General features: G+C 47.8%; 2 protein-coding genes across 3 annotated transcripts in view; both read left to right on the top strand.

Annotated features, from left to right (window-relative positions):
* The window catches only part of LOC306646901 (store-operated calcium entry regulator STIMATE), a 49334-nt gene extending 32086 nt beyond the window's left edge, over nt 1-17248 (top strand). Inside the window, exons 2-8 of one of the 2 annotated variants that reach the window (XM_079115751.1) lie at nt 3779-3827; nt 5722-5817; nt 8000-8121; nt 12682-12794; nt 13759-13836; nt 14773-14922; nt 16492-17248. In XM_079115751.1, coding sequence (XP_078971877.1) covers nt 3779-3827; nt 5722-5817; nt 8000-8121; nt 12682-12794; nt 13759-13836; nt 14773-14922; nt 16492-16506 — 623 coding nt within the window. In that variant the 3' untranslated portion in view covers nt 16507-17248. The remainder of the gene's footprint in view (nt 1-3778; nt 3828-5721; nt 5818-7999; nt 8122-12681; nt 12795-13758; nt 13837-14772; nt 14923-16491) is intronic. The other variant, XM_079115750.1, reaches the window with a different exon arrangement.
* Nucleotides 17249-21664: 4416 nt separating this feature from the next.
* Nucleotides 21665-23738, top strand: MUSTN1 (musculoskeletal, embryonic nuclear protein 1). The gene is made up of 3 exons (XM_079115754.1): nt 21665-22016; nt 23118-23250; nt 23438-23738. Exons 1-3 carry the CDS (start codon nt 22008-22010, stop codon nt 23542-23544), a joined length of 249 nt encoding a protein of 82 aa, XP_078971880.1. The 5' UTR covers nt 21665-22007; the 3' UTR covers nt 23545-23738.
* Nucleotides 23739-23993: the final 255 nt, after the last annotated feature.

Raw genomic sequence — 23993 nt, forward strand, 5'->3', positions numbered from 1 at the left:
AATAAATAAATAAATAAATGAAGTCTACTTCCTGATCCATAATTCCTTTTTTCAAAGTTAGCCCTCGTTAGTCACTTGCATATGCATCCTTGTAGGGGAATATATGTATCATTCCAGCAAAAATATGTATCCATTGAAAATGGACTTGAGCTGGTCTTGATGGTGTATCCTGTAATCCCAGAAGCCAGGAGGCTGAAGCAGAAAGACCACAAGTTTGAAGCTAGCCTCAGCAACTTAGCAAGACCATGTCTCAGAAATTAAAAAGGGCTGGGAGTGTAGCTCTGTGGTTGAGTGCCCCTGGGTTAAATCTCTAGTACCACACACACTAGACTTGAACAAAATTATGGTAATATATTATTCTGTAATTTATTAGCAAAATTTGGAGATCTTTATTAATCCATCTAGATCTACTTTGTTTTTAGCAATTACTTAGTATTGTGTCTATGTGCCATGATGTCTGTTAATCCCATATTAACATTCATTGGCCTTGGTTTCTTTCCAGATTCTTGTTATGACAGTGTTGCAGTAACATCCCTATCCATCTTGGCACATCAACAATCATACTTGTAGAATCTTACAGTCATTGCAGGTTAAAGGGACATGGGTATTTAAATTTGTTGTTTTTTTCTTTTTAAGTATTTTTAGTTGTAGATGGACACTATTTATTGGTTTTTATGTGGTGCTGGGGATAGAACCCAGTGCCTCACACATGTTGAGCAAGAGCTCTACCATTGAGCTACAACCCCAGCCATGGTGTTTAAATTTTTGATAGACATTATCAAGTTGATCTTTGAGTGCTTATACTAGATTTTTTAAAATGCATATATTTTTAGTTGTAGATGGACATGATACCTTTATTTTATTTTTATGTGGTGCTGAGAATCGAACCCAGGACCTCATGTATGTTAGGCAAGCACTCTACCACTGAGCTACAACTCCAACCTTGTACTAGTTTATTCTTCCGGAGTATGTTTTCTCCCCTAACTTTTTATTTGGAAAAATATTAAACCTACATAAAAGTCTTAACTACTGGGCTGGGTTGTAGCTCAATGGTAGAGCACTTGCCTAGCATGTGTGAGGCACTGGGTTTGATTCTCAGCACTGCGTATAAATAAATTAAAGGTCCATTGACAACTAAAAAAATATTTTTTAAAAAAGTCCAAATACTAGTATTATAAATACTCAGAATTCTTTGCCTTGTTCAATTATTGTGTTACCAGATGATTTTGCTCAGACTGCCATAACAAAATATCACAGGCTTAAATAATAGACATTTATTTTCTCACAGGTCTGGAGACTGGAAGGTGAAGGTGATAATGAGCTAGTTTGCTTTCTTCTGAGACCTTTCTCTCTGTCTTGCAGATGGCCACCTTCTTACTGTGTCCTCAGGGGTCTTTTCTTGGTGCACTCATACATCTGTGTCCTAATCTCCTGTTATAAGGACACCTGTTGTTATTGGATTAGGGCCCACCCATATGACCTCATTTAACCTTAATTACCTCTTTAGAGACCCCAATCTCCAAATACAGTCACGTTTCTGAAGTACTAAAGGTTGTAGGACTTCAGCATATAATTTAGTCGGGGTTCAGCCCATAAGACCACATTTGTTTATCTTTCTCTTAGTATATATATTGTATCCTATTGCTATAGTGTATCATAAAATACATTTATATTTATAGCTTATAAGTGTCATGTATCATATTTAATGCATATAATTGTTTCTATTATGTAATTTCCCCCCTAAACCACTAGAAAGTAAATTAGCCATTCTGATCCTTCAGCTTGTATCTCATGGAAATAAGAACATTCTCCTTGGGATTTTTTATATATATTTTTAGTTGTAGATAGACACAATACCCTTATTTTATTTATATGTGGTACCTAGGATTGAACCCAGTGCCTCACACATGCTAGGCAAGTGCTCTATCACTGAGCTACAACCCAACCCAGTTTAATGTCCTTTATTTATATTAATGGAAACAGAGTCCTTTAAGACAGGAATGAGCTTGAAGGGGTTCTGGCTCCAGCTGGTGGCATTTCCTCTAGATCATTATTTCCTGACCCCCAGATCTCAGTGAGATTTTGTTTGTTTTGGTTTTTGCAGTCCTAAGAATAGAACCCAGGGCTTTGTGTGTGCTAGGCAAGTGCACTGAGCTATACCCAACCCTCTTTTAAATTTTATTTTGAGATAGGGTCTCAGTTACAGCTCGCTTCAAACTTAGGATCCTCCTGTGTCAACCTCCTGAATAGCTGGAATTACTCCTGCTTTTGAGAGTCATTTTGGCCAGTTGAATCAGTTGGCCTCAACTCCAGATTCTTTGGTGTTGGTGAGATTTTGAATTTGTGATGTGTCAAGGAGATGACAGACCTTGCAATTCTACCTGCTTTTTTGGTCTCTATATCAACATTCTCTAAACACCAGACTTGTTATTTTAATTCTCTGTACAGGCAGTCCTTGCTTTGACAAATGTGAACTGCCTGTATTTATTCAGAAAGTGGAGTTTGTTGATTTGAGGGCTGTTCTTTACCTTCCTCCTTCCATGGTCTCACTGCAACTCAGGACTCCACCAGGAGGTGGTTCTCCCCTGCTGCCAGTTGTAACGAGGCCACTTCTGTGGGCTTGCATCAGTGTCTGTTCTTTCTCAGTACTTTCCTGTGGGAAAACATCACACAGCACTTTCAGTGTTTGTTCTGGTAGATAGAATCAGTGTGGAAAGTGGAGAGAGCTTCAGTGGGCGATATGTGGCCTTAAAACTATTTCCTCTGGGTCAGATGGTTGTGTCGGCAGGCAACCCAGGGCATAGGCACTGTTCTTCTGAGTTGAGCAAGTTGGTGCTGAATGAGCACTCTACTTTGCTGATTCTTCTTTACTGGAGTACCACTGCCTCGTCCTGTGAAAACAGCTGGCATCCTTCCTCTGTCCCTTTCACCCCCAGAAGCCCATCTTCTGCAGTTAGCAGAACCACTTTCCTAAAACAATTCCAGCATGTCTTTGAGTCTGCTTAGAACTCTTCCTTGGCTTTCTTTCCTAGAGGATTTATTCCAGGCTCCTTGGCCCCTCCCTCATACAGCTCCTGCTCAGTGTGTTGCCCTCTGGTCTGCTATTTCTCTGGCAAGTTCCCTCGTCAGCAAAGATGCTGAACTGAAGCGAAGTTCAAGTATGCCAAACATAACCTGTCATGTTCTGCCCTGTACCCATGAGCTTATGGTGTTGCCTATTCAGAATAGACCTTCTCTCCCTTTCTGGTGGCATACTCAGGACCTGGCTTGACTATCTCCATCAGTGTGGTCTGTCCCAATGCCCACTTTCTTCAGGCAGGGAGAATTAGTTGTCATTCAGCCTCATACACACCTCTTCTCTAGCACTGCTTGTGTCTGTCATCCCTAGTTGCTAGTCAACTGACTTTACTTTTGCTTCCTCAATGCCTGGTTTGAAGTGGGCACTCTGTAGACTTCTGGGTGGATTTGGAACAATTGTGTCCCAAAGTTAGAAGCAATTAATTTCTACTTATTGTTTCCAGTAATTGTCTGAGTGAGCCTTGTCACACAGAAGTAAATACAGTTTTTCACATGCTGTGAGAAGTCATTCTTCATAAGTATCCAATTCTGAAGGGTTTGGTGCTGGACCTATTGTATAGGCTTATTGTATATTGTCACATGTTAACAGAGAAAGTGTTTAACTTAATGAACAATGAACAGACTGATAACCCAACCTGTGTGTGCATTTTGCTTTGTGTTATTGCTTTGGAAAGTTACTGATGTCTTTCTTTTCTTCTAGTCAAACGCTTCAGAGAACCAAAGCATGAGAGACGTCCATGGAGAATATGGTATGTACTGAAGTACTAACTTATTCCTAGAAGGCTTTTGACTATATTGAATTTTGGGAGGTGGAGCTGGGGCTGGTAGGGCATAAAATATGAGAAATTACACATTTCAGTGCCTGGACTTCTTCAGTTGAGTTGATCATTAGGAACAATGTATGATATGAAAGTACTCCTATTTTTCCATGTGACTTTTGATTCCTACCTTTATTTTATGATCACACTGCTTCTAATTTTGGAAGATGAAAAATAATATCAGATGCATCAGTCTGTTCTCCAGACATCTTTGTCTCTGTCTTCTTCTTGTTAGATTATGTTCAAAGCCTCAGATTCTATAGTGCATATGTGTAAGCAAAAAATTTAGAGATTTAGTTAGACATATCATGTAAATGCTCCTCTCTTTAAAACTAGTCTTCCTTGGTCCTAGAATAAAGGAAAACTATTTCTCTACTCACAGTACTTCTAAAGCACAATGTGTGGGTTTTTTCCCTCCTGACACCAACCAGTTGTCCAATTATCTAATGTCATCTGGGTGTCCAGTAATAACTCAGTTCTGACACTACCTGTAGTTAGCACAGATCCCACTGGTTGAGGGCTTAGACCCATATGACTACCACCCCATTCCAGTGCCAATCAGGAGTGTGGGCTCCCTTAAGAATTAACTTCTAACTAACTTGGCTATAAAATTGGGGTTCCCACAACCCCTGTCAGGTTCAGTAATTTGCTAGAGCATCTCACAAAACTCAGGGAACCATTATTTATACGGATTGATTTATTATAAAGGTGAATGGCTAGTTGAAGCAATATATAGGGTAAGATCTAGCAGGTTCCTGAACACAGGAGCTTCTTCTCCCTTGAATTTCTGAATGTGGATTTGTTCACTAGCCCCAAAACTTTTCAGACCCCATAGTTTAATGATTTGTATGCAGACTTTACCACATAAGCATGATTAATTATTAACTCAATCTCCAGGCCCTCTCCTCTCCCTGGAGGTTGGGCTTGGGGCTCAAAGTTCTAAACTTCTAATTATAACTTGGTCTTTCTCATGACCTTCCCCATCCTGAAACCATCCAGGAGACACAAAAAGTCACCTCCTTAGAATAAAAGATGTTTCCAACACCCAGGGAATTGCAAGGTATTAGGAACTCCACAACAGGAACTTCATGACAGGAACCAAATATTAGGATAAAAAATGTTCCTAGCATCCCTGTCACTCAGTGTTAAGGAGCTCTATGTCAGGAACCAGGGCCAAAGACCAGTGTTCTCCTTGTAGATATTTGGAGATACATATACATGTATATCCTAAACATGTTTATTTCATGTGGAATGACCGCACAGTGGCAGTATTTTATTTATAATATGGTAGTAAAGCTTCAGCAATAGATTGCAGGGGTGAAATTCCAAGACAATAAATCACTTGGAAGGAGACAGCCAGCTTTTCAGGACAGCACAGTGTCCACAGGAAGCTGCCTTGGGCTGTCTTAGTCTTGTTCCTGTCCTCACAAAATATCACTTTCCCTTCAAAAGAAACCTTGATGAGTCACTGAGGTAAAGGCTCTTTATAATATTTTAAGCATGTACTCATTTGTTCTTATAGACATTACTGCTAAATGTTGATAATTCAAATTTTTTATACCCATCCCTATTGGGTCTCTCAAATCTGAGTATTTAGTTTCTGACTGTATAACTCCCACCCCAGGGCTGGGGAGGGATCCCAGGCCTAGACTCAGGACTTTCTTGTGTCCTGCACATGTTGTTCTTTACTAACTCCTCCCTGCCACCGAGTTTAGGAATGGTTTTCCAGCTTCAGGATAATTTCTGTGGTCTGTTCATAATTTTCCCCAAATAGGATTTTACCCTCCTGTCATACTGGTTACAAGTGTCACTTTGTTTTGTGCAGGTTTTTAGACACTTCAAAACAAGCCATAGGGATGCTGTTCATCCACTTTGCAAATGTGTACCTGGCAGATCTCACTGAAGAAGACCCTTGCTCACTGTAAGTGACCCATATTTGAGTGCAGACATTGTCAGCCCTCCATTAAAAATGTGGGCTGGTCTTGCTTTCTGCAACCAGTCCTGCTCCTTGAGGATGGAGAGGGGTGCCCCATCTTCCTCTGAGTTCCTCCAAGGGCCCATCCTATGCATGCTGCCCATGAACTCACATGCCCAGCCATCCATTGGTCATCAGGACTTCGACAGTTGCCCAATACATTGGCTTTCTGCTAATCAGTTCACATTTCTCCTTTGACTTTCTAATGCCCTTATGTCACCCAGCTTCCCAGCAGCCACTGGCAAGGCAAGAATATTCCCTGCAGGAATGTCTCTGTGCCAGAACAGCCACAGGGGGCTTCTCTGTGGCCTCAGACTGTTGTTGACTATTATTAACTTCTTTAACCTAAAGAGCATGGGTTATTCTGCCTTGTTATTGCAAAATACCTTTCACACAGAGCCATCTGTCTAAAACCCTAATTGGGACCTGAAATGCTGACCTTGCTAATAACACCTGAATGGTTCTTCTCTTGGCAGATGGAATGGCAAAGGAGCCATTTGTCCTGGCCCCATATCCTGTTTTCTTTCATCCATAGAACAGCCTTGCCACATAGATACTGTGATTACCCCCACTTTCCAGCTGGGGAACTAAGACACAGAGAGATTATGGCACTTAAATTCATGCAGTTCAGGAGCAATGGAACTGGACCCAAATCCATCCTGCTTGACTCCAGGGCCTGCATGATGCCCTGCTGTCTGCCCATCTCCCCTACATTGAGTATAGAGTGTAGAATTTGATCTTTATTCCCAAGGACAGCACACAGTAGACTCAAGAAGTATTTGGTGAATGAATGCATGACCGGTAGGCATATATGTATATCAGTTGTCCTTGTTGTTTTCAGGCTGGGTCTCAAATGTAAGGACTCAGGTGTGAGAAGAACTCCACACCAATTAGATCTAAGTGTCTGAGAGCCTTGTAACTTCACACCAGAGGAAAAAATTGCCTTGGAAGCCAGTGCTATTCTTTCTGTCTCTGGTCTGAGAGTGACCCCTTGTGACTTTAAAGAGGAAGGGCAGGCAGGAGAAAAACACCACCCCTTCCCTCTCTAGTCTTGTTTTCTGGCCCCTGGGGACGGAACACAGCATGTTCTGTTTGGGATCAGAGTGCTGTATACATCACTGAAGTGCAAGCTGGGGCGGGGGTGAAGGTCCTGGTCCTTTATAAAGTGAAGGACCATAAAGTGTCTCAAGCTGTGGCAGCTCAAAATACTGCAACTAGGTCTCTCAGTGTCCTGGAATTTATCTGCAGGGTTGTCAGAGCCATGTGGTATCACAGTGGTCAGTACCTGACCCAGTGACCTTACCTTCCACTTTGTTTGCAATAGAGAACGAGGGCCTGTGGTCAGCAGTGCTCAACTGGATCTGGGTTCAGGGTCCTTGAAGGAGGGCAGGTGGGTAAAGGGCCTTGCCTTGGTGAGGGAAAGGGTTTTGTGTCAGTCCAGTGGACATAGATCTTAACAGAACATGTGGTCACTGTGGGCATGCCTCCTGCCCCTCTCCTTCTACCTCCAATCCTCTGACCTCGTTGCAGGGGGATAAAACTCTCTTTAAAGAGTAAAAGCATTGCTTGCGCGTCTTTATACACAGGATGAGCAAGGACCACATGGCTCTGCCCTCTTTGCCTAAGAAACCCTGGAGACATTTTCCAGAACTGCCTTGGGGCAGCAGCACTGTTGCAGGACCTCACGTGGGCTGGACTATCAAAGAGTAGACAGAATCATCAGATGGACCTTTTTTTTTTTGTCAGTGTTTCATGGTGAGTTCCTCACCATGTCAGGAACTCTCATCTCTTGAGTCTTGGCCTGACAGGAATACTTTTTCACTTTTTAAGCATTTTTGTCCCTCTCTTACCCCTCCCTCAAGTTGTTAACTTTAGCCCCTTGTCAGGGACCTGGAAGTAAGAGCCACACCCTTTGCAGCCTCTTACATGGGCACATTCAAGGCTACCAACCCCTCTGAAAACAAGACCAGAAAAAACATGGGAGTCAGAAAAAAATGCTGGGTCAGTCAGCTTCTTCTCAGGCTATACCTCCATCAGTCTTGACCTCTAACTCTGGTAAGCCCTGTACCTAGGGCCTAGCTCAGTGGCTTTTGTATCCTGATTGTGCTTATGTGCTCTCTCCTCACAGGTACCTCATCAACTTCCTCCTGGATGCCACTGTGGGCATGCTGCTCATCTATGTGGGAGTGCGTGCTGTCAGTGTCTTGGTGGAGTGGCAACAGTGGGAATCCCTGCGTTTTGGTGAATATGGTAATGTGCCCTGAACACTGACTGGTGTGTGGTGGTGCCCACCAGGTGATGGCTCCAGAGAAGATGTGGGAGTGGGTGGCCATTTGTGTGGTGGAAGGGCTGGTTTTGGGGTCTGAGCAGCATCTCCCTGAGTGTGTGTGGGTGCCCACTTCATTGCCAAGGCTCTTGCCTTGGTGCCAGGGAAGGTGGCAGGAGCCAGGAGATACCCTAAATTCAGGGAGACCACTAATCCCTCCTGCACAACTGTAAGGTCACCTCATTCCTACCAAACTTTCCCTGCCCCTCCCTCTGCTGCACGCCTGTGCTTGTCTGGTCACCAGGCCACCCCACTGTTAGAGTGGAACTCACACAGCCAGGTCTGGGAGATCTGTCCTCCTGAGGCCAAGTTGCCTTGTTTTCTCCCAACTGCTTGTGCTCCACCTAGCATCTGGATGTCCCAGTCTCCAGAGTCACAGGGTCCATCTTCAGCCAGAGACAAAGCTTAAAACAGATAACTTATGCATGCTGGCTCATCTCATCAGATCCTGTTGGATACATTCTTGGTAGCAAGCTGCTCTCATGCTGGCTATGAGCAAGAGAAACAGCTGGATGTGCCAACAGGGGCTGCTGATGAGGTGCCCTTGTTGGGCCATCACTTCCCTCTGGAGGGTCAGGACAGGGTTAAGAGGTAACATCAGTTCTTTGCCACTGTCCCAACTAGCCTTGCTGTCTGTAGGCAGGAACTCCTCTTTTCAGTTGGAGCAGCAGCATTGGAACCTTTGCCATGAGAGGGCACTCAGAACAGGAGGGAGGGAGGGAGTGTGGATGGAATTCCAGATCTGCGCTCTTCTTATATTGGTCATACCTCCCCTAAAGCTCATGGCTGTAGGCCCAGGGACCACTCACTTCTAGATGGCTAGAGATCTCTAAGAGATTGACAGTTTAAAAGGGCAACTGATTTGTGGAGCTAGCTGTGAATGCCTCAGGTATTTCTAGAAATCTTAAGTAATTGTTTGTCCCCATGGAGGGGAGATGAGCTCAGGAGAGGGCTTTTCTTAGCCCTGTCACTTGATGCCTGATGAGTCACTGACTTAAGATAGTGTCCAGCACACAGCATGTGCCTCCTGGGGTTCCAAGAAAGATTTCTGAGACTCCCCAAGTCATCAGTTCCTCAGCTTGTAGGACAGAAATGGACCACAGTACATAGGACTACTGTCGCATTATCCCTGACTATAGATAAGGTATAGAGGAGTCAAGTGACACGCAAAACATCCCTAGCTAGTAGGTGATTGGGGGCCTCGTGCCCTCCACTTAAATACGCAAACCCTCTGACCACCTCCACAGTTAGCACTCATACTTCCTTACTGTTGAGATCCCTTCCAAAGGCTCTCGACTCAACTAGCTGACCTAGCTAAGGTAGACCCCTTCAGTCAGCTGTATGACCTGGGAGTGCATGTCAGGTCTGATACAGTAGGCATTCGGAGGCCTTCATTCCCTAACAGGTTTTGTGTGCATCCCCAAGAGTTGAAGGAAAAGGAGGAGGGCAATGGCTGTGTATACACCTCCTCCTCTGCCACTTGGCCTCCCTGGGCCTCTTGCCTGGACTCAGCCACTGCCTTTGGGAACCTAAGTTTTCAAGCCAGCTATCTCCAGAGAAAGCTGCCCTTTATCAGGACCACTGAGGGCCTCCCTTCCCACAGTCTTGTTACTGTTGTTTTCTAGTTGTCAATTTCTGTTGTTTTCTGTTGCTGTTATAACAAATTAATATAGACTTTAGTGACTTAAAACAACACAAATTGAATACCATATAGTTCTTTCCATCAGAAATCCAACATGATTGTCTTGAACTAAAATCAGTATGTCAGATACTTCCAGAAATGGTAGGGGAGATTGTTGTGTTGCCCTTTGCAGCCTCCCAAGTTTGTCTGTATTCCATGGCTTGTGGCTTTCCTCCTGTCTTCAGGGTCAGGTTTGTCTCACATCACACTACTCTGACCTTTCTCTGACCTACTGCTGCCACCTTCTACTTTCAAGTGCCCCTATGATTACACTGGGCTCACCTGGACACTATGAAAACTCTCCGTATATTTAAAAAAATTTTTTTAATCTTTTTGTTTGTCTTTGTGATACTACAGATTCAACTCAGATCCTTATACATGCAAGCAAGTGTTCTACCACTGAGTTACACCTTCTGCCCTCTTCCCATCTGAAAGACAGCTGATAAGCAGCCTTAATTCCATTGGCAACCATCATTCCCCCCCGTTAGTTAACATGACTTATAGGAATTACTATGTGAACATCTTTGTGGACCATTATTCTGCCTATCATGCCTGTAAGCCTGCCCATCCATTTAAGGCAGTAGCTCCATATCTCAAGTTATAAAGAAAAGGAGCTTGTTTGCTAGGTAACTTGCTTGGTTCCTTGAAGAGAAGGTCACTGGACTTGGGGAATAAGCCACACTTATGTCTGGGGGCAAGTATATTTGGGTGATACATGTCTGCATTCTGATGACCAGACTGCTGTCTCCCTGAAAATGAGGTCTATGCCCATGGGCACTGGGTTTGTGGGCTTTGCTGCCCACCCCATTCTTTGCAGAAGCCTCCTTTTGGCTCCTATTCCTACAACTTATTCAGAGGAGATAATTTACCAAAACTAAAACCTGTGTTCCTGAGGTTCTCCAGTGCAGTCAGAAGGAGGACACATTGACCATGCCTATCAGGTGTGTCCTTTTCCGACAAGACTCTAAGGAGCATTTCAGAGAATCAAGGGAAACAGAAATGAGCAAACAAACAGGTGTGTGTGCACTCATCCGGGCTATGGTGACATGTGGTCTGACATACAGGAGGCAGTATGTCAGAGCAGGATAATGGACACTTTTTTCTCTTTTCACTGTGGTTTGAACTTTCTTATTTTAGCAGTGAAATTGAAACAAAAGGTGGCAGCAGCTCAGGTGTACAGCAGAAAGTCAGAAAGGAGGCAGATGCAGATGGGTGGAAAGTGTTTCCTCTTGTCAGTCACTCACAGCTAAATAGTAAATAGAGGGAACATACTGGAAGCAAGTGGGCATCCTTTTGATGGTACGTAAATGATGTCACTTGCTCTGCTGACTTTCAGACCCACCAGTCTCAATTCAGAGACATTTCCCAGGAGTACATGCTGTTCCTGTATCCCTAGTCTTACTTAATGGAGCAAATATTTTCATCTGCTGTTTTGGGGAACTTTTCTCAATAAGGTCAGGTGGTTTACTGGAAGCATTGCAAAACTCCATTCGCAGCCGAGGGAAGAGGCTCTAATGTCTTGTAGAAAAGGTGAAAACAGGCAGGAAGGACTCAGAAGAGGTGGCTGATGCATTTCTACAGGCTTTCTACCACCCTTCTCTGGTGTTTTCCAGAAAAGGGAATGGACTGGTATTCTGTCCATTACAGTTACATAAAGGCATTCTCTTGTGCTTCCCCTGAGAACAGTGGCATGCCTGGGCAAGGCCAGGGGCCTGGGGCATGGGTGCCTGAACAAGGATTGCCAGGGAAACAGTAGACTCAGTGAGAAGCTGGAGATTTCTCTTTGGGCCAGATTTTCTCCTCAAAGCCTGTATTTTGCCTCTCCTGAAATGTTACTCTCCTCCAATGTTCTGGCCAACAGTATTTAGACAGAGCTTCCAGGGCAACCTGGTGTCCTTCCCCACACCCACCATCCTCAGGTCTCCAATGTAAGGGAGGCCTGGGTGACTCCCAGGGGCCTATCCCTGGGATATGTATATCAGAAGATCATTTCCTAGAAGGACTGGCAGGTCCTCCACCCTTCACCGAGTCCCTTTTGAAGCATTCTAGGTGTGCTTCAGGGCCTGAATGTCCCTCACTATGGGCTGTGGGGCCCTTCAGTTTCTCAATCATGGTAATGGAATCAAAGATCCGCCCTCGTCACAGCCCCAGACCTGAGCTCATCAACTTGGCCTTGAAGGCTTCTTTCTTTTCTTGTCCTTAGCCAGGGTGTTTGGGGGGCACTCATATGAGACAGTGGACTCTGAATTCCTCCTAGGTCAGATTTCTGCTGAGGGCAGTGGAGATGGCCAGGAAGTAAGTGGGATAAGGGATAGGAGGTAAAAAAAAAAAATAGGGGACAAAGAAAGAGGTTGATTCCTGCCTTTGTGACGTCCGTCTGCTCATGGACAGAGGAAAGGAAGGATAGCACCGATCACTGGAAAAATCAACAGTGCACTATAATAGCAGTCTTGCTTCACACAGCTTCTGCTGCCAGCAGACAGGGAGCCAGTCTGCTTGAACTCCAGCCATAAGCACTCACTAACTTTAGGGCCTTTCAGTTCTATCTTAGAATCTCTTGAAAGGAAGACCAATTTGGTATTTCCAAATTAGGAATTCCCAGATTTTAAAATATCATATTTGTCTGTTAGGGATAGAGTGATTTTTAGGGCCTTGGTGGGACGCTTACTATAAACCTCTGGAGTCAAGGTTCTGGATGTGATGGAACGTGAGGGTTCAGGAGGTGCAGTGGGGGTGTTGGCTAGGGGGTCAGTCTCATTTGGATGCTGGACCTATATGACTGAGCGCCCACTTGTCCCTGCAGGAGACCCTCTGCAGTGTGGGGCCTGGTTTGGGCAGTGCGCCCTTTACATCGTGATCATGATCTTTGAAAAGTCCATCGTCTTCATAGTCCTCCTCATACTTCAGTGGAAAAAGGTTTGCCTCCTATCCCCGCTCTAGGAGTCCTTGCTCAGGACTTCTTCCCACCATCTGCATGCCTCAGCCCTGTTAGAAAACCAAATTTTTGTTTTAACTCCATGAGTGGACCTCAGACTTGATCTGATATGGCAGCTCTTCGTAAGATTATTATTAAACTTGTCATACTTTTACATGGCATCTATCCTTTCCATGGACACAGTATCTACTCTACATTAAGCCTGGGGATATACTGACCTAATGAAATATAGTCCCTGCCCATGGGCTGCTAACCATCTGATTAGTCTTCAGACACTGCAACTCTGTCTCTCAGTTTCCAAATGTCCTCCTTCCACATCTGTCTTGACCAGTGGTTTAACTGAGCCATTTGGTACCATAGGCAGCTTTCATGATCTGTGTCCCCCATCCTGCCAAATCCCTAGTGAGGCCATGGATTCCACCTGCTCTGGCCTTTGGACCCCTGACCCCAGTGTTGCATAGATATGCTCATCCCTACATGAAACTGCCTGGGTCTTCCAGAACAAGTGGCTCAGCTCTTGGCCTCCCTTTGGTTTTATCTATAGCTGAGTCTTATTTTTAGGAAATAAACCAGGGTGGTTAGAGTACAGGATTTCTGCTAGAAGGTGGTCTGGCACCTGAATACTTGTGTCTCTAATGAGTATTCGCTGAATTTCCTCCCTCTGATTCCCCAAAGCCTGTACTCCCTACCAGAGGCTTAGGGCCCTCTCCACTGCTTGGCTCTGGCTCAGTGGTTGTAAGCACACTGTACTTTGCAAGTTCACAACGGGGGAGAGTTGTGAAGGCTCTAACTGCTCAGCACAGGATCCCTTGTTCACAGTCAGATCTGGGGGACTGCAGCCAAGGAACTGAGGACTATTCCCATCACTCTGGAGGAGTGCCTAAGCTAAGCCCTGGGCCCTGTCCCTGTGGTCCCTCACCTCACTGTGTCTGCTTCTCTTTACAGGTGGCCCTACTGAATCCCATTGAAAACCCAGACCTGAAACTGGCCATCGTCATGCTGATCGTCCCCTTCTTTGTCAATGTCAGTGCCGTGTTGCATGTTTTACGCTGCTTTGTGCCCTGCCTTCCAAGGTTTCTGTTCAGAGTCCTGAGTCTGACAGAAAACTCATAGCCCTCAGATCTTTCTTTCTGTGTGACCAATTGTCACATCCTCATTCCCATCCCCAAGACCTGGAAATGGTAGGATTTCTTCCTCAAAAGACAGGTCCCTGCTGCAGGGCCCCCATCCAAGATGAAGGGTCCTGGGAAAGTTGTCTTGCCTTCCCTGCCGGGGACCTACCATGGAGGCATCCCACCCCACGTGTGACACCAGCTTCTAGATCAAGATCATTCAAGCTGGCCCAGTGGCACACACCTGTAATCTCAACCTAGTAAGAGCCCATCTCAAGGATGAGAGGTTCTGGGGATATGGCTCAGTGGGATGTGCCCAGTATAGGTGAGGCCCTAGGTTTGATCCCCAGCACCACTAAAAAATATATATATATACTATTTCAAATGTGCCTCAGTTGTTTATTCCTGAGGACAGCCCTCAGAAACTCACAAACACAATGGTTAAAAGCCAGGAAATAGTGAGAGGAGCAGTAAAAGGACCTGGGCACACAGATACACAGTGTGCTTTCACCACACAGGGCCTGTGCAGGCCCAGAACAGGTGTCCAGAGACCTTGGTTCTGGGCCCAAGTAAGACTGCCAGTCACTTACAGGAGAAACCCCTTGGTGAACAGGATAGGGATTTTCTTGCCTGTTTTCTGATGAGAAAACTGCAGCAAAGGAAATAAGGTCTAGGAATTGCTCTCGAAGCTTCTGGGAGATTGTAAGGGGCTAGATAAGGTTTCTCTTCCCCTGCCTCTGGATTTTGTAACCTGGAATGGGCTGAGGAAGGGTGGACATGGGGGCTGCTCTGCTTTGCTTTGAAAGTGGCTTTTTTTCCAGAGTAACCTGCATTTCTATTCCCACAGGCATTGATGTTCTGGGTAGTGGACAATTTCCTCATGAGAAAAGGGAAGACGAAAGCTAAACTAGAAGAGAGGGGAGCCAACCAGGACTCAAGAAATGGGAGCAAAGTTCGCTATCGGAGGGCAGCATCCCACGAGGAGTCGGAGTCTGAGGTAGGGGCCTCCCTGACTCTGAGGACCTGGTCATCATACCACTGGCCCAGAGGTCTCTGGTGTAGTGTTTGCATTTGGTCTTCTCTTGGGTGCTGAGTCATAGCACCAGCTAGAGGGAGGGAGAAGAAGCTGAGTGAAGAACAGCCCAGGTCACACACCACTCCCATCTAGCCAGGTCCCAGACCTGCTATCCCACCGGCCTTCCTAGGGAGGAGGCTGGGACTTGTTGGGGGGGTGGCTTTCCACCCTGGCAGTGGAGAAAGGCAAGGGAGGAACTGCCTTGTTCCAGGAAAGCTGGCAAGGACCCTTTTGGGCCTCATGGTTGACCTTCAGGCAGTAAGGTGTTGAATCCCTGCCCACCACTGAGAAGCAAGGAAAGTGTTGGCTAAGCCACCTGGAAACTTCTTTTTTTTTTTTTTATGCGGTACTGGGGATCGAACTCAGGGCCTTGTGCTTGCAAGGCAAGCACTCTACCAGCTGAGCTATCTCCCCAGCCCTGGAAACTTCTAAAATACAGGAATAGCCAGACCTCTCAGGCAACCCCAACACTCCTTATTTCCTAGTCTCCTAAGTTCAAAGATTTGAACTTCAGGGAAGAGCAGTGGTCAGGAATGCAGCAAAGAGGCAATAATTTTTGTTCTGGCAGCCCCGCAGAGCCCAGTGCACATCTGTGTGCCACCTCAAGACATGAAGCTGGCCCAGAAGAGGCCCTGGGAAACACATGGTGTGCTAAGCACTGTGCCACCAGCAGAACCACAGAAATGACTGAGACAGGCTAATGCACAAATGGCTCATCCTCACACTTGCAAAGCTTTCTGAGGCTCAGGCAGACAAAACCCTGTGAGGACCCTGGGGCAATCTGGAGGGAGTTCTGGAAGATGGATAGGGAGTAGGTCTTCTCTGGGTACGTATTCCTAGAATCTGGCACAGAGCGCATCACATTGTAAGCTTGGTGAACATTTGAATGACAGACAGCATTATGGGCAGATGCAACAGCTGTTGAGCATTCACAGTTCATGTGATTTGGCATCTGGATCGTAATGTGACATTCACTATGGCCAGTGCAGCATTTATTCCAGAGTGTACAATGGAATGACAAGCGGTGAGGTTCAGGTGAAGTCTGAGCTAGGTGGCAAGGTGCTTTGTGCTCCAGGCTGAGGACCTGGCATGTGTTTGTTTTGTACAAGCTGTAGGGAGTCAGTAAAGGTATAATCGAAAGCAAAAAGCCCCCAAGGTTCAGTCCAGGGGAAAATTGCCCTGTCCGTGTAGTAGGAGCTCATGTTCCCCTGTGGCTTTTTAGTTTGCTTTTCCTATATTTAGGGCCACTTCAAGACCCTAGGAGTCCATGTGTCAAGGCTGAGCTTCCTTGACCATAGCTGACCACCAGCATGACCATGGGCTGTAGGTCTCTGCTGAGTTAGGTGTGATTGGTTTGGGTGCAGCAGGAGGTTGGATGGAAAAGTGAGGAGCATTGGCAGAGGGGGCGGGGGTCTGTGGACTCAGTGCTGGTTTTGGTGGGCCAGCGTGTCTTATTGTGTAAGGGGTCCTCCCTGTCACCATCTTCCACAGAAGCACAAGACTTGAGGCCTCCTGGTGGGGCCTGGGGTCCAGGGAGGGCAATCGCAGAAGGGCTGCTGCCATGTCTCAGCCATGCCTCTCTGCTGCCCAGATCCTGATCTCCGCTGATGATGAGATGGAGGAGTCTGACGTGGAGGAGGACCTCCGCAGACTGACGCCCCTCAAGCCTGTGAAGAAAAAGAAGCACCGCTTTGGGCTGCCTGTATGACACATTCCAAGCTGGGGGTGACAAGTTTGGGGCCCAGCCAGCTGCTGGGTCAGCAGGTGGTCACCCCGCAGCGTCATCCCTTCCCTCCTCTCTCTGCCCCTCCTCTTCTACCTCCACTCCTCTCGCTGTCTCTGCCCACTCTCCACCTGCCCCCAGACTACTGTGACTTAAAAAGAAGGAAGAGGAACCAGTGCCTGAGGGGGCCGTGGGCAGCTGGAGGTCCCCGCTCAGTTGCACTACAAACACTGACCAAATATGCAAGCAAGAAGCTTTGTTTGTTCGTTGTTGTCCTGCAGAGTGTTGTGAGGGCCCCGAAGCCCCTGTCCTATGTCTGACTGGGTGGTGCGGTACAAGAAAACACAGGCCCGCACAGACTGCGGGTGGGTCTCTCCCCAAGGCTGCGGGCAGCGAGGACACATGACGTGCTTGGGGCTGAAAGTCACTTACTGACCAAGTTGGAAATGGAATGCTTTCTTACTCAAAATGGCTTTTGTAACTCTTGATTTCTAAAGCCGGTTTTATGAGCTATGACAGTGTTAACTGTTTTTTGAGTATGTGTTTATTTCCTACAAAGTACCTATGGGACTAATGGGCAAAACAGATTTTTAAGTCTTCCGTATGCTGTTTGACTTTTATATTTTTAAGTTATATTTTCATACTATTGTATTTAAAAACTCTTTTTAATCCCCAAAGAAATGGATTTGTTTGCCTTTCATGGGGTATGAGCTGGTGGGAGGAAAAAGTCAGGAGTTTTTTACTTGAGATATTGTTAGGTAAAGTCCTACGATAAGATGAGGCAAGTGACCCCTGAGGGCAGGATGGACAGCCTTGGCCTGGAATCAGAACAGTGGTTGTGAAAGGTCAAACCTGAACATGAGACAACTGGTCTGAAGGTGGACCTGTGTGCCCTAGTACTTGTGGAACACGCAGGGATCTGCCAGGGCCCACACTCTCCTTGGCATTTCTGCTGGCAGGTTAGAGGTCTTGGTTAAACTTGACTGGAAAAGCAGCCTAAGAGTTAGGTCTTTGTGTCCAGAGGAATCAAGACCACCAGGCTGCTCATATGTGTTCCCTACCTCTCCCCAGAGCCTCCAGATATCAAGTATAAAATAGTTTCAGCCTCTTCTCCTCCACTACAGCAGCCTGCAGAGCCAGTCCTGTTTTGGTGCCTGTCATCTGCTCATTTTGCACAGCACTCTGGAGAATGTTCACCTGGCCAGGTGAGCCTGTTTTCAGCCTCACCACCACCACTCTGCTGAGCATGGTGGCTGGGGTGAACAGGTAGAGGTGACAGAACCCACTGTCTAAATCCAGAGGGTACATCCTCTCCTCACGTGTAGCACTGCTCCTCAGCCTGGCCATAGGCCCCTATGGCTCGGAGAGTTTGATGAATGGAGGTGGAGCTGACTGAGCCCAGCACTTTCCTTCTGTGGAAGCAGCAGGGTAGAGTGGCAGTGGTTTGTCATGCCAGGAGGCAGCCATGAACCTTTAGGAACAGAAAACCACACTGGTACGATGCAGGCTAGAAGTGACAGCCCAGGCTTGAGGTGAGACAAGTGCATAGGCCATTCCTCTCAGAACCACCTTTTTAAACCTACATAAAACCGTGTTCCACTTCAACATACTGGGTCTGAATGTGTTTGTGGCGTGTGAACCAGACTGTTAAACCAGGCACCTGGAACTGTCCCCTGCTGCTTGTGGTCCTGCCTGTCTTGACATGGTGGAATAACTTGGGAGACCCTCTCAGCCCATCTTCCTCCAGGAAAGTAGATGTCACTGTGAGGAGCAGGGACTGTACCTGTGCAGTAGGAGGTGAATCCACCAGTGTGGGTATCACCACCAGAGGAGGGGAGAGGCTGGCAGTGAGCGAGACAGAGACTGCCTAGGTCCTGCATTGTTCCTGCTCTCATTCACTCTCTTTGGTTCCTCCCATTCCACAAGTGTGGTCTTTCCCCACCACATCTCCAGTGGGGCTCTCTTGAGTTGCATTTGGGAAGACCAGGACTGGCATTCCCGGGGAGACTGTCGCCCAGAGTTGGACTTCATTTTCGGTCTTGAGGTCCTAGCATTTCCAAACCAGGTTCAGGGGTAGGGGACCACAGTCTGTAAAAGATGGAAACTTGGGTTGTATAGACCTCAGAGAACCTCATCTTCAAGTGTCCATTGAACAGTGGGCTTGAGGGACAAAGGTAGCAAGTGAGTGCTAGTGTTGTCCTGTGTCCTGATGGTTAATAAGGGCTTAGTCTCTGAGCTGCAGCTATGTAACTGGCTGATGGTGGAGGCCAAACAGCGAGTCTGTCTGATCACCAGGGGCCTCTTGGTATGCAGGCTCGGACAGTGTGGAATCACATATTTGGCCTTACCCTCCTCCTCTGTGGATGTGCGTGTGCATGCACACACGAGTCTGTATGCCCTAGGAGAGCCTCCAGTAGTCACTGGGACCTCACCTGGTACGCTGTCACATGAGAGCGATGCAGAGAGCTGTAGTCAGGACTTCTTCCTGAGCTGTCCTCCCTCCCTGGGATGAGTTTCTTCACCACCTGTTCCAAGGTGCCTTATGAGGTGCAGCCCTTCACTGGCCAATGGCAGGTGTCACCATGCTTGAGAAATGATGGGATACTGATGGGATATTGTACACTGTCAATCTGATTTGTCCAAATCTGAACCTTGGCCAAGACACTCATGATGGAAGCTTGCAAGTCAAGGTCAAGAGAAGGTTTCTTGTAACTGTTAGAAATAAACTAATGAGGCAGAACTATCATCTGATTGGAAGAGAAGGTTGTTGCTGTTATTTCCTTTTGCTGTCACTAGGACATTAATAATGGCAAGGGGGATGGTGGTGAGATCCCCAGTGGCAGTGATTTCTCCATCCACACAGCCGGAAGATGTGCAAGGTGAGGGTGTGTGGCCCCTCAGCCTTGAGCACTGTGGTGACCTCCTGCCACAAAACTTCATTTGTGCCCTCCCTGGCAACAGGGAATCTTGGGTTAATGTCACCTCTTATGCCTCTTTCTTCAGGGAACATATAAAAAGGCTCAAATGCAAGTCATAACTTCCCTTCAGCAGTGTAGACCCAGGGTCCACATCTGAAGTCTGGCCCAGGACCCGGAGGGAGCAGGCCTTGGTCAACCCTCTGGACTACAGTTCAGTGACCTTTTTGCAGAAAGTCAAAGCAGGTGTCCTGACACAGCAGCCACCTCATAGGGGACAGGGCTGACTCCACACCCTTCCAGTTAAGAGGCAGAGCTCTGTTTCACCCTGTAAGACATTGACAGCCCTGAGGGACAGTGCTTTTGGTAAGAGACTTTTGGTCTGACACTGAGCACCTTGGGCTCCTGGGCAGGTGGGTGGGCAGGTTGGTCAGTTCCTTGATTGGTTTGGTTGTTTTAAATTTGACTTTTCTTTTCATGAAGTTTACTAGAAGTCAGACCTACGTGAGCAAAACCATAGCCCACTTCGTCCACCATCCCAGCAAGGGTGTTTTATCAGTCGTGTTATGAGTCACAGAAACACAGTTTCCAAAATGAAAGGGAAGACGATGTACTTAACATTGTAAAATGGTTTACAATAAAGTTTGACATCTTATAACAGTTTTTTTAAAAAAGAAACCATCTCTTTTGTGGTTGTTGGTTGTGTTGAAATAGCTTATTGGGGTGAAAAAAAAAAAGGTCCCCAGTGGGCTAGAAGTCTCCCCAGGAAGCCGCGTGAGAAGGAACCTTGTATCGCCCCCTGGGAGCAGTGGAGCCCGTCTGCCAAGGAAAGAAACCAGACTTGCTCTTGCCATGTCCGCTTCCTTGCTAATGAGCGACTAAGCCAGTCCACCTCCCGAGGAATGAGTTATGTTGGGAGGTAGTGTGAGGAGGGAACATCCACATCCTGTCCCGAGGCCATGGACTGGGCAGAGCCAGCTGTGGGGCAGTGCTGAAGCCCCAACTGGCACCCTGGTGCTGGTGGAAGGGGCCTCGCCAGGGCTGGTGTGCCCTGCACTGCCCCTTGGAGTCCTGGCATTCCTCGTGTCAGCACTTATCTCAGGCCAAGCCTGGTAATCCTCGCATTGGCTCCTGGGGACCAGGACCAGAGTGGGGATCAGGGTGGGGCTTAAGGTATTACACCAGTGGAGTGGCATTTGGAATGACCAAATGTCAGTGCCTGGTTGGGTTCCATCTGCCTAGAGCCTTCAAGGACAAAAATAATCTCCATTATAAACAAGAAAGGAGCTGGAGCATGTCTGGTCTGAGGGGAATCATGTCCACTACCCGCACCCACCCCAGGCTCAGAGTCCTACCTCATGGCCCTGGGGGTCTTCCCCTACAAAGATGAGGGTGTTGGAAGCCTCTAGCAGAGGGGAACTAAGTGATCTTGCAGGAGATCCTGAGCCTGTCCCTTCCACAGTACCTGGGATGGGCTTCACTCCTTCCCTGCACTCTTACAGCACCTAAACTGTCCTGGTAAGCCCAGGTCCACCCCACCCTCGTGACACATGTCAGACAGAAGCTCTCCCTGGGGCCCTCAAAGCCAAGCATCTCCTGGTCTTTCCTGGGCCCCCCTGACCCACTGCCTTACTTCCCTTTCAGTTTAGAAAGGGAGCCAGTCTCCAAGGTTATGCACTGGAGCTGGACAGAGGACGAGGCTATCAAGCAAAACCTGATGGAGCAGCCCCCCAAGCTCCCCTTGGCCTCAATTTTCTCATCTGTGAGCAAGCAGTGGCCCCTTGCTCTGGGTCTGTCATGATGGCTGGGGGAGCTCACCCTAAGCAAATGCTTCTGAGCACCAGATGCTGGAAACTTCTGCCCTGCTGCAGTTCGGGGATAGAAAGTCACTTCCCACTGAAATCCACAGGAAGGGTGGAAGAGAAAGGAAAGCAAAGAGCATCCAACCCAGCTCAGGGCCCTCCCTTTCCTCACGGACAGCCCCCTACACTGGGATGGGCCACTGCAGACAGACAACCCAAACTGTCACACACATTCCTGAACCCACATTCATAAACACAGCCAGTCGCCACCAGTGCCAGCACCTCCCACCTGCAAGTATGGCAGCTGTTCCCGAGAGTGCAGGGTCTCCCAGCTGTCTGCTTTCACCAGGGCTGCTGCCCCCATCATCTCCGAGAATAAACTCTGAAACTAGTGGCTGTGTGGACCTGAATCATCGGGGAGCCTGTTGGAGATGGGGGAGTGACTTCCCGGGATAAGCAAGCAGGCTATATAAGCTCCGGAGGGCCAGGCTCCACACAGATCTCTTCCCTCGCTACTGTCTGCCAGAGAGGCACCTTCAGAGAGCCAACTCTTGCACAGCACCCATTATGTCCCAGGTAGGAGGTCCCAGCATGGGCTGTGTTGGAGCCAAAGGGAGTTGGGGTGGAGACCTGGACACCGTCATCTTTGGCAGCTGTCTTGAACTAAGATCCAAGGATAAACTGGAGGCACTACAGCCCCTGGGAGGCCAGGCCTGCGGGGGACAACCTGGGTCTCACCTTAACCTAGTGAATCCCTGTTCACCTCTGCTTTGGTTATTCTGTGGTTTGTTGGGAGGGGTGGTGGGAAATGTGTGTGGCCCCTTTATAAATCTTGCATGTCCCTTTGTGTGTGTGTGTGTGTGTGTGTGTGTGTGTGTGTGTGTGTGCCTATATAGCCCAGTGCGTACAGTTGTGTGTATATTAGTGTGTGTGTGGTGTGTGTGTGTGCTGGAGGCTATGCCTGTAGGTGCTCAGCTCTGTGTCCCTATATCTCTCCAGCAGGGTGTGTCTTTATGGGGGAGGGGGGTTGTTGTCCCAGAGACTAGCCCAGGCTGAGGAAGGGAATCCCTGCACCTGCCTCCAGGGCTTAGGAAGGAATAAGGCCTCAGACTCACAGGCGCCTGGGGTTGTGAGTAGGGTGAGCACTGACTCTGAATGTCCCAGCGCTGGAAAGACACATAGACGTAGCCTGCCAAGGAGGGTTGTCCTTGTTGTCTGCTCCAAGGATGGGTGTCAAGTTTGGACTGTCACTTTGTGGACATCTGGACTGTCTACCCATTCCCTTCCAAAGACACACCAAGTAAAAATACTGCTTTTCTGGACAGAGGCAATCTCTAAGAGACCCCTTGCCACCCAACATCAGGTCTTGGAACTCAGCAAATTCCCTAGGGCTGCTCAGCCTCAAAGCTAGGCCCTTTCCCCTTTGTCCTGTTCAGGGATAGGCAGACAGACCAGTATGAGGCTGTGGTGGCCACTGCTGCCAGCAGCTCCCAAGTCTGTGGGGGAAGAGCAGGTGTATGGGTCAGGCCATGGGGGCGCGGGAGACGCACAGGAAATGGGGTGTCACTGCAGCTTCTTGGAAAAGGAATGGGCCTTGAACCTGCTTGAGCTCAGTGAGCCAGGAAAGGGGTCTTTGCCTTGAGGACTCAGAGAAGATATGGCTCTGGGTTTTCCCAGGCTGGCGCTCCAGAAGCTCCCATCAAGAAGAAGCGTCCCCCTGTGAAGGAGGAGGACCTGAAGGGGGCCCGAGGGAACCTGTCCAAGAACCAGGCGATCAAGTCCAAGACCTACCAGGTTATGCGGGAATGTGGTGAGTGTCCTCTAGGTGGACTGCAATTTGACATGGGGTTGGGGGATATCTGCCTGTGGTGGCTGTGGGGTGGGTATCATGGGTTTTTTTCTGGGCTTAGAAGGAGCTGCTCTCAATACAAGGGAACTTCCCTAGGAGGAAGCCAGGCCTGGTCCCTAATGGTACCTCCCATACCTCCTCCCCACAGAGCAAGCCGGCTCAGCTGCCCCATCTGTGTTCAGCCGCGCCCGCACAGGCACAGAGACTGTCTTTGAGAAGCCCAAAGCTGGACCTGCGAAGAGTGTCTTTGGCTGAAAAGTGCACATCGCACCCCTCTCCACCCCAAGCACCTGGACACAGGAGCCTTTCCCACGAACTTTTTTTTTTTTAATGTCAAAATATGTCTTTCCCAGCTGTCTCTGGGCCCGCTGCCCCACACCACAGCCCTGACCCTTTGGCACCAGAACCTTGGAAACACCAATAAAGAGCATGCCCAAGTGGCCTCAGCATTGGGAGGGTTAGTCACTGGCCTTGGCTGCTACTAACTGCAGGGGAGAAGGGAGATGGGGTAAAAGGGCATGGGAACATGTCCTATGCCCTTCCTGGGCTCTTAGGTGGGCCCCAGGGGATGAAGCAGGTGACATCAGGGCCATTGAGATGTACTAGAAAGAGCCCTGGACTTAGAGACATGGTGCTAACCTTCTGTGTGACTTTAGACCCGTTTCTTCTCCTTTTTCTGATCCTATTTCCCCTCGGATACAACA

This window comes from Sciurus vulgaris, assembly GCF_902686455.1.
Source record: "Sciurus vulgaris genome assembly, chromosome: 16".
NCBI classification, from domain to species: domain Eukaryota; kingdom Metazoa; phylum Chordata; class Mammalia; order Rodentia; family Sciuridae; genus Sciurus; species Sciurus vulgaris.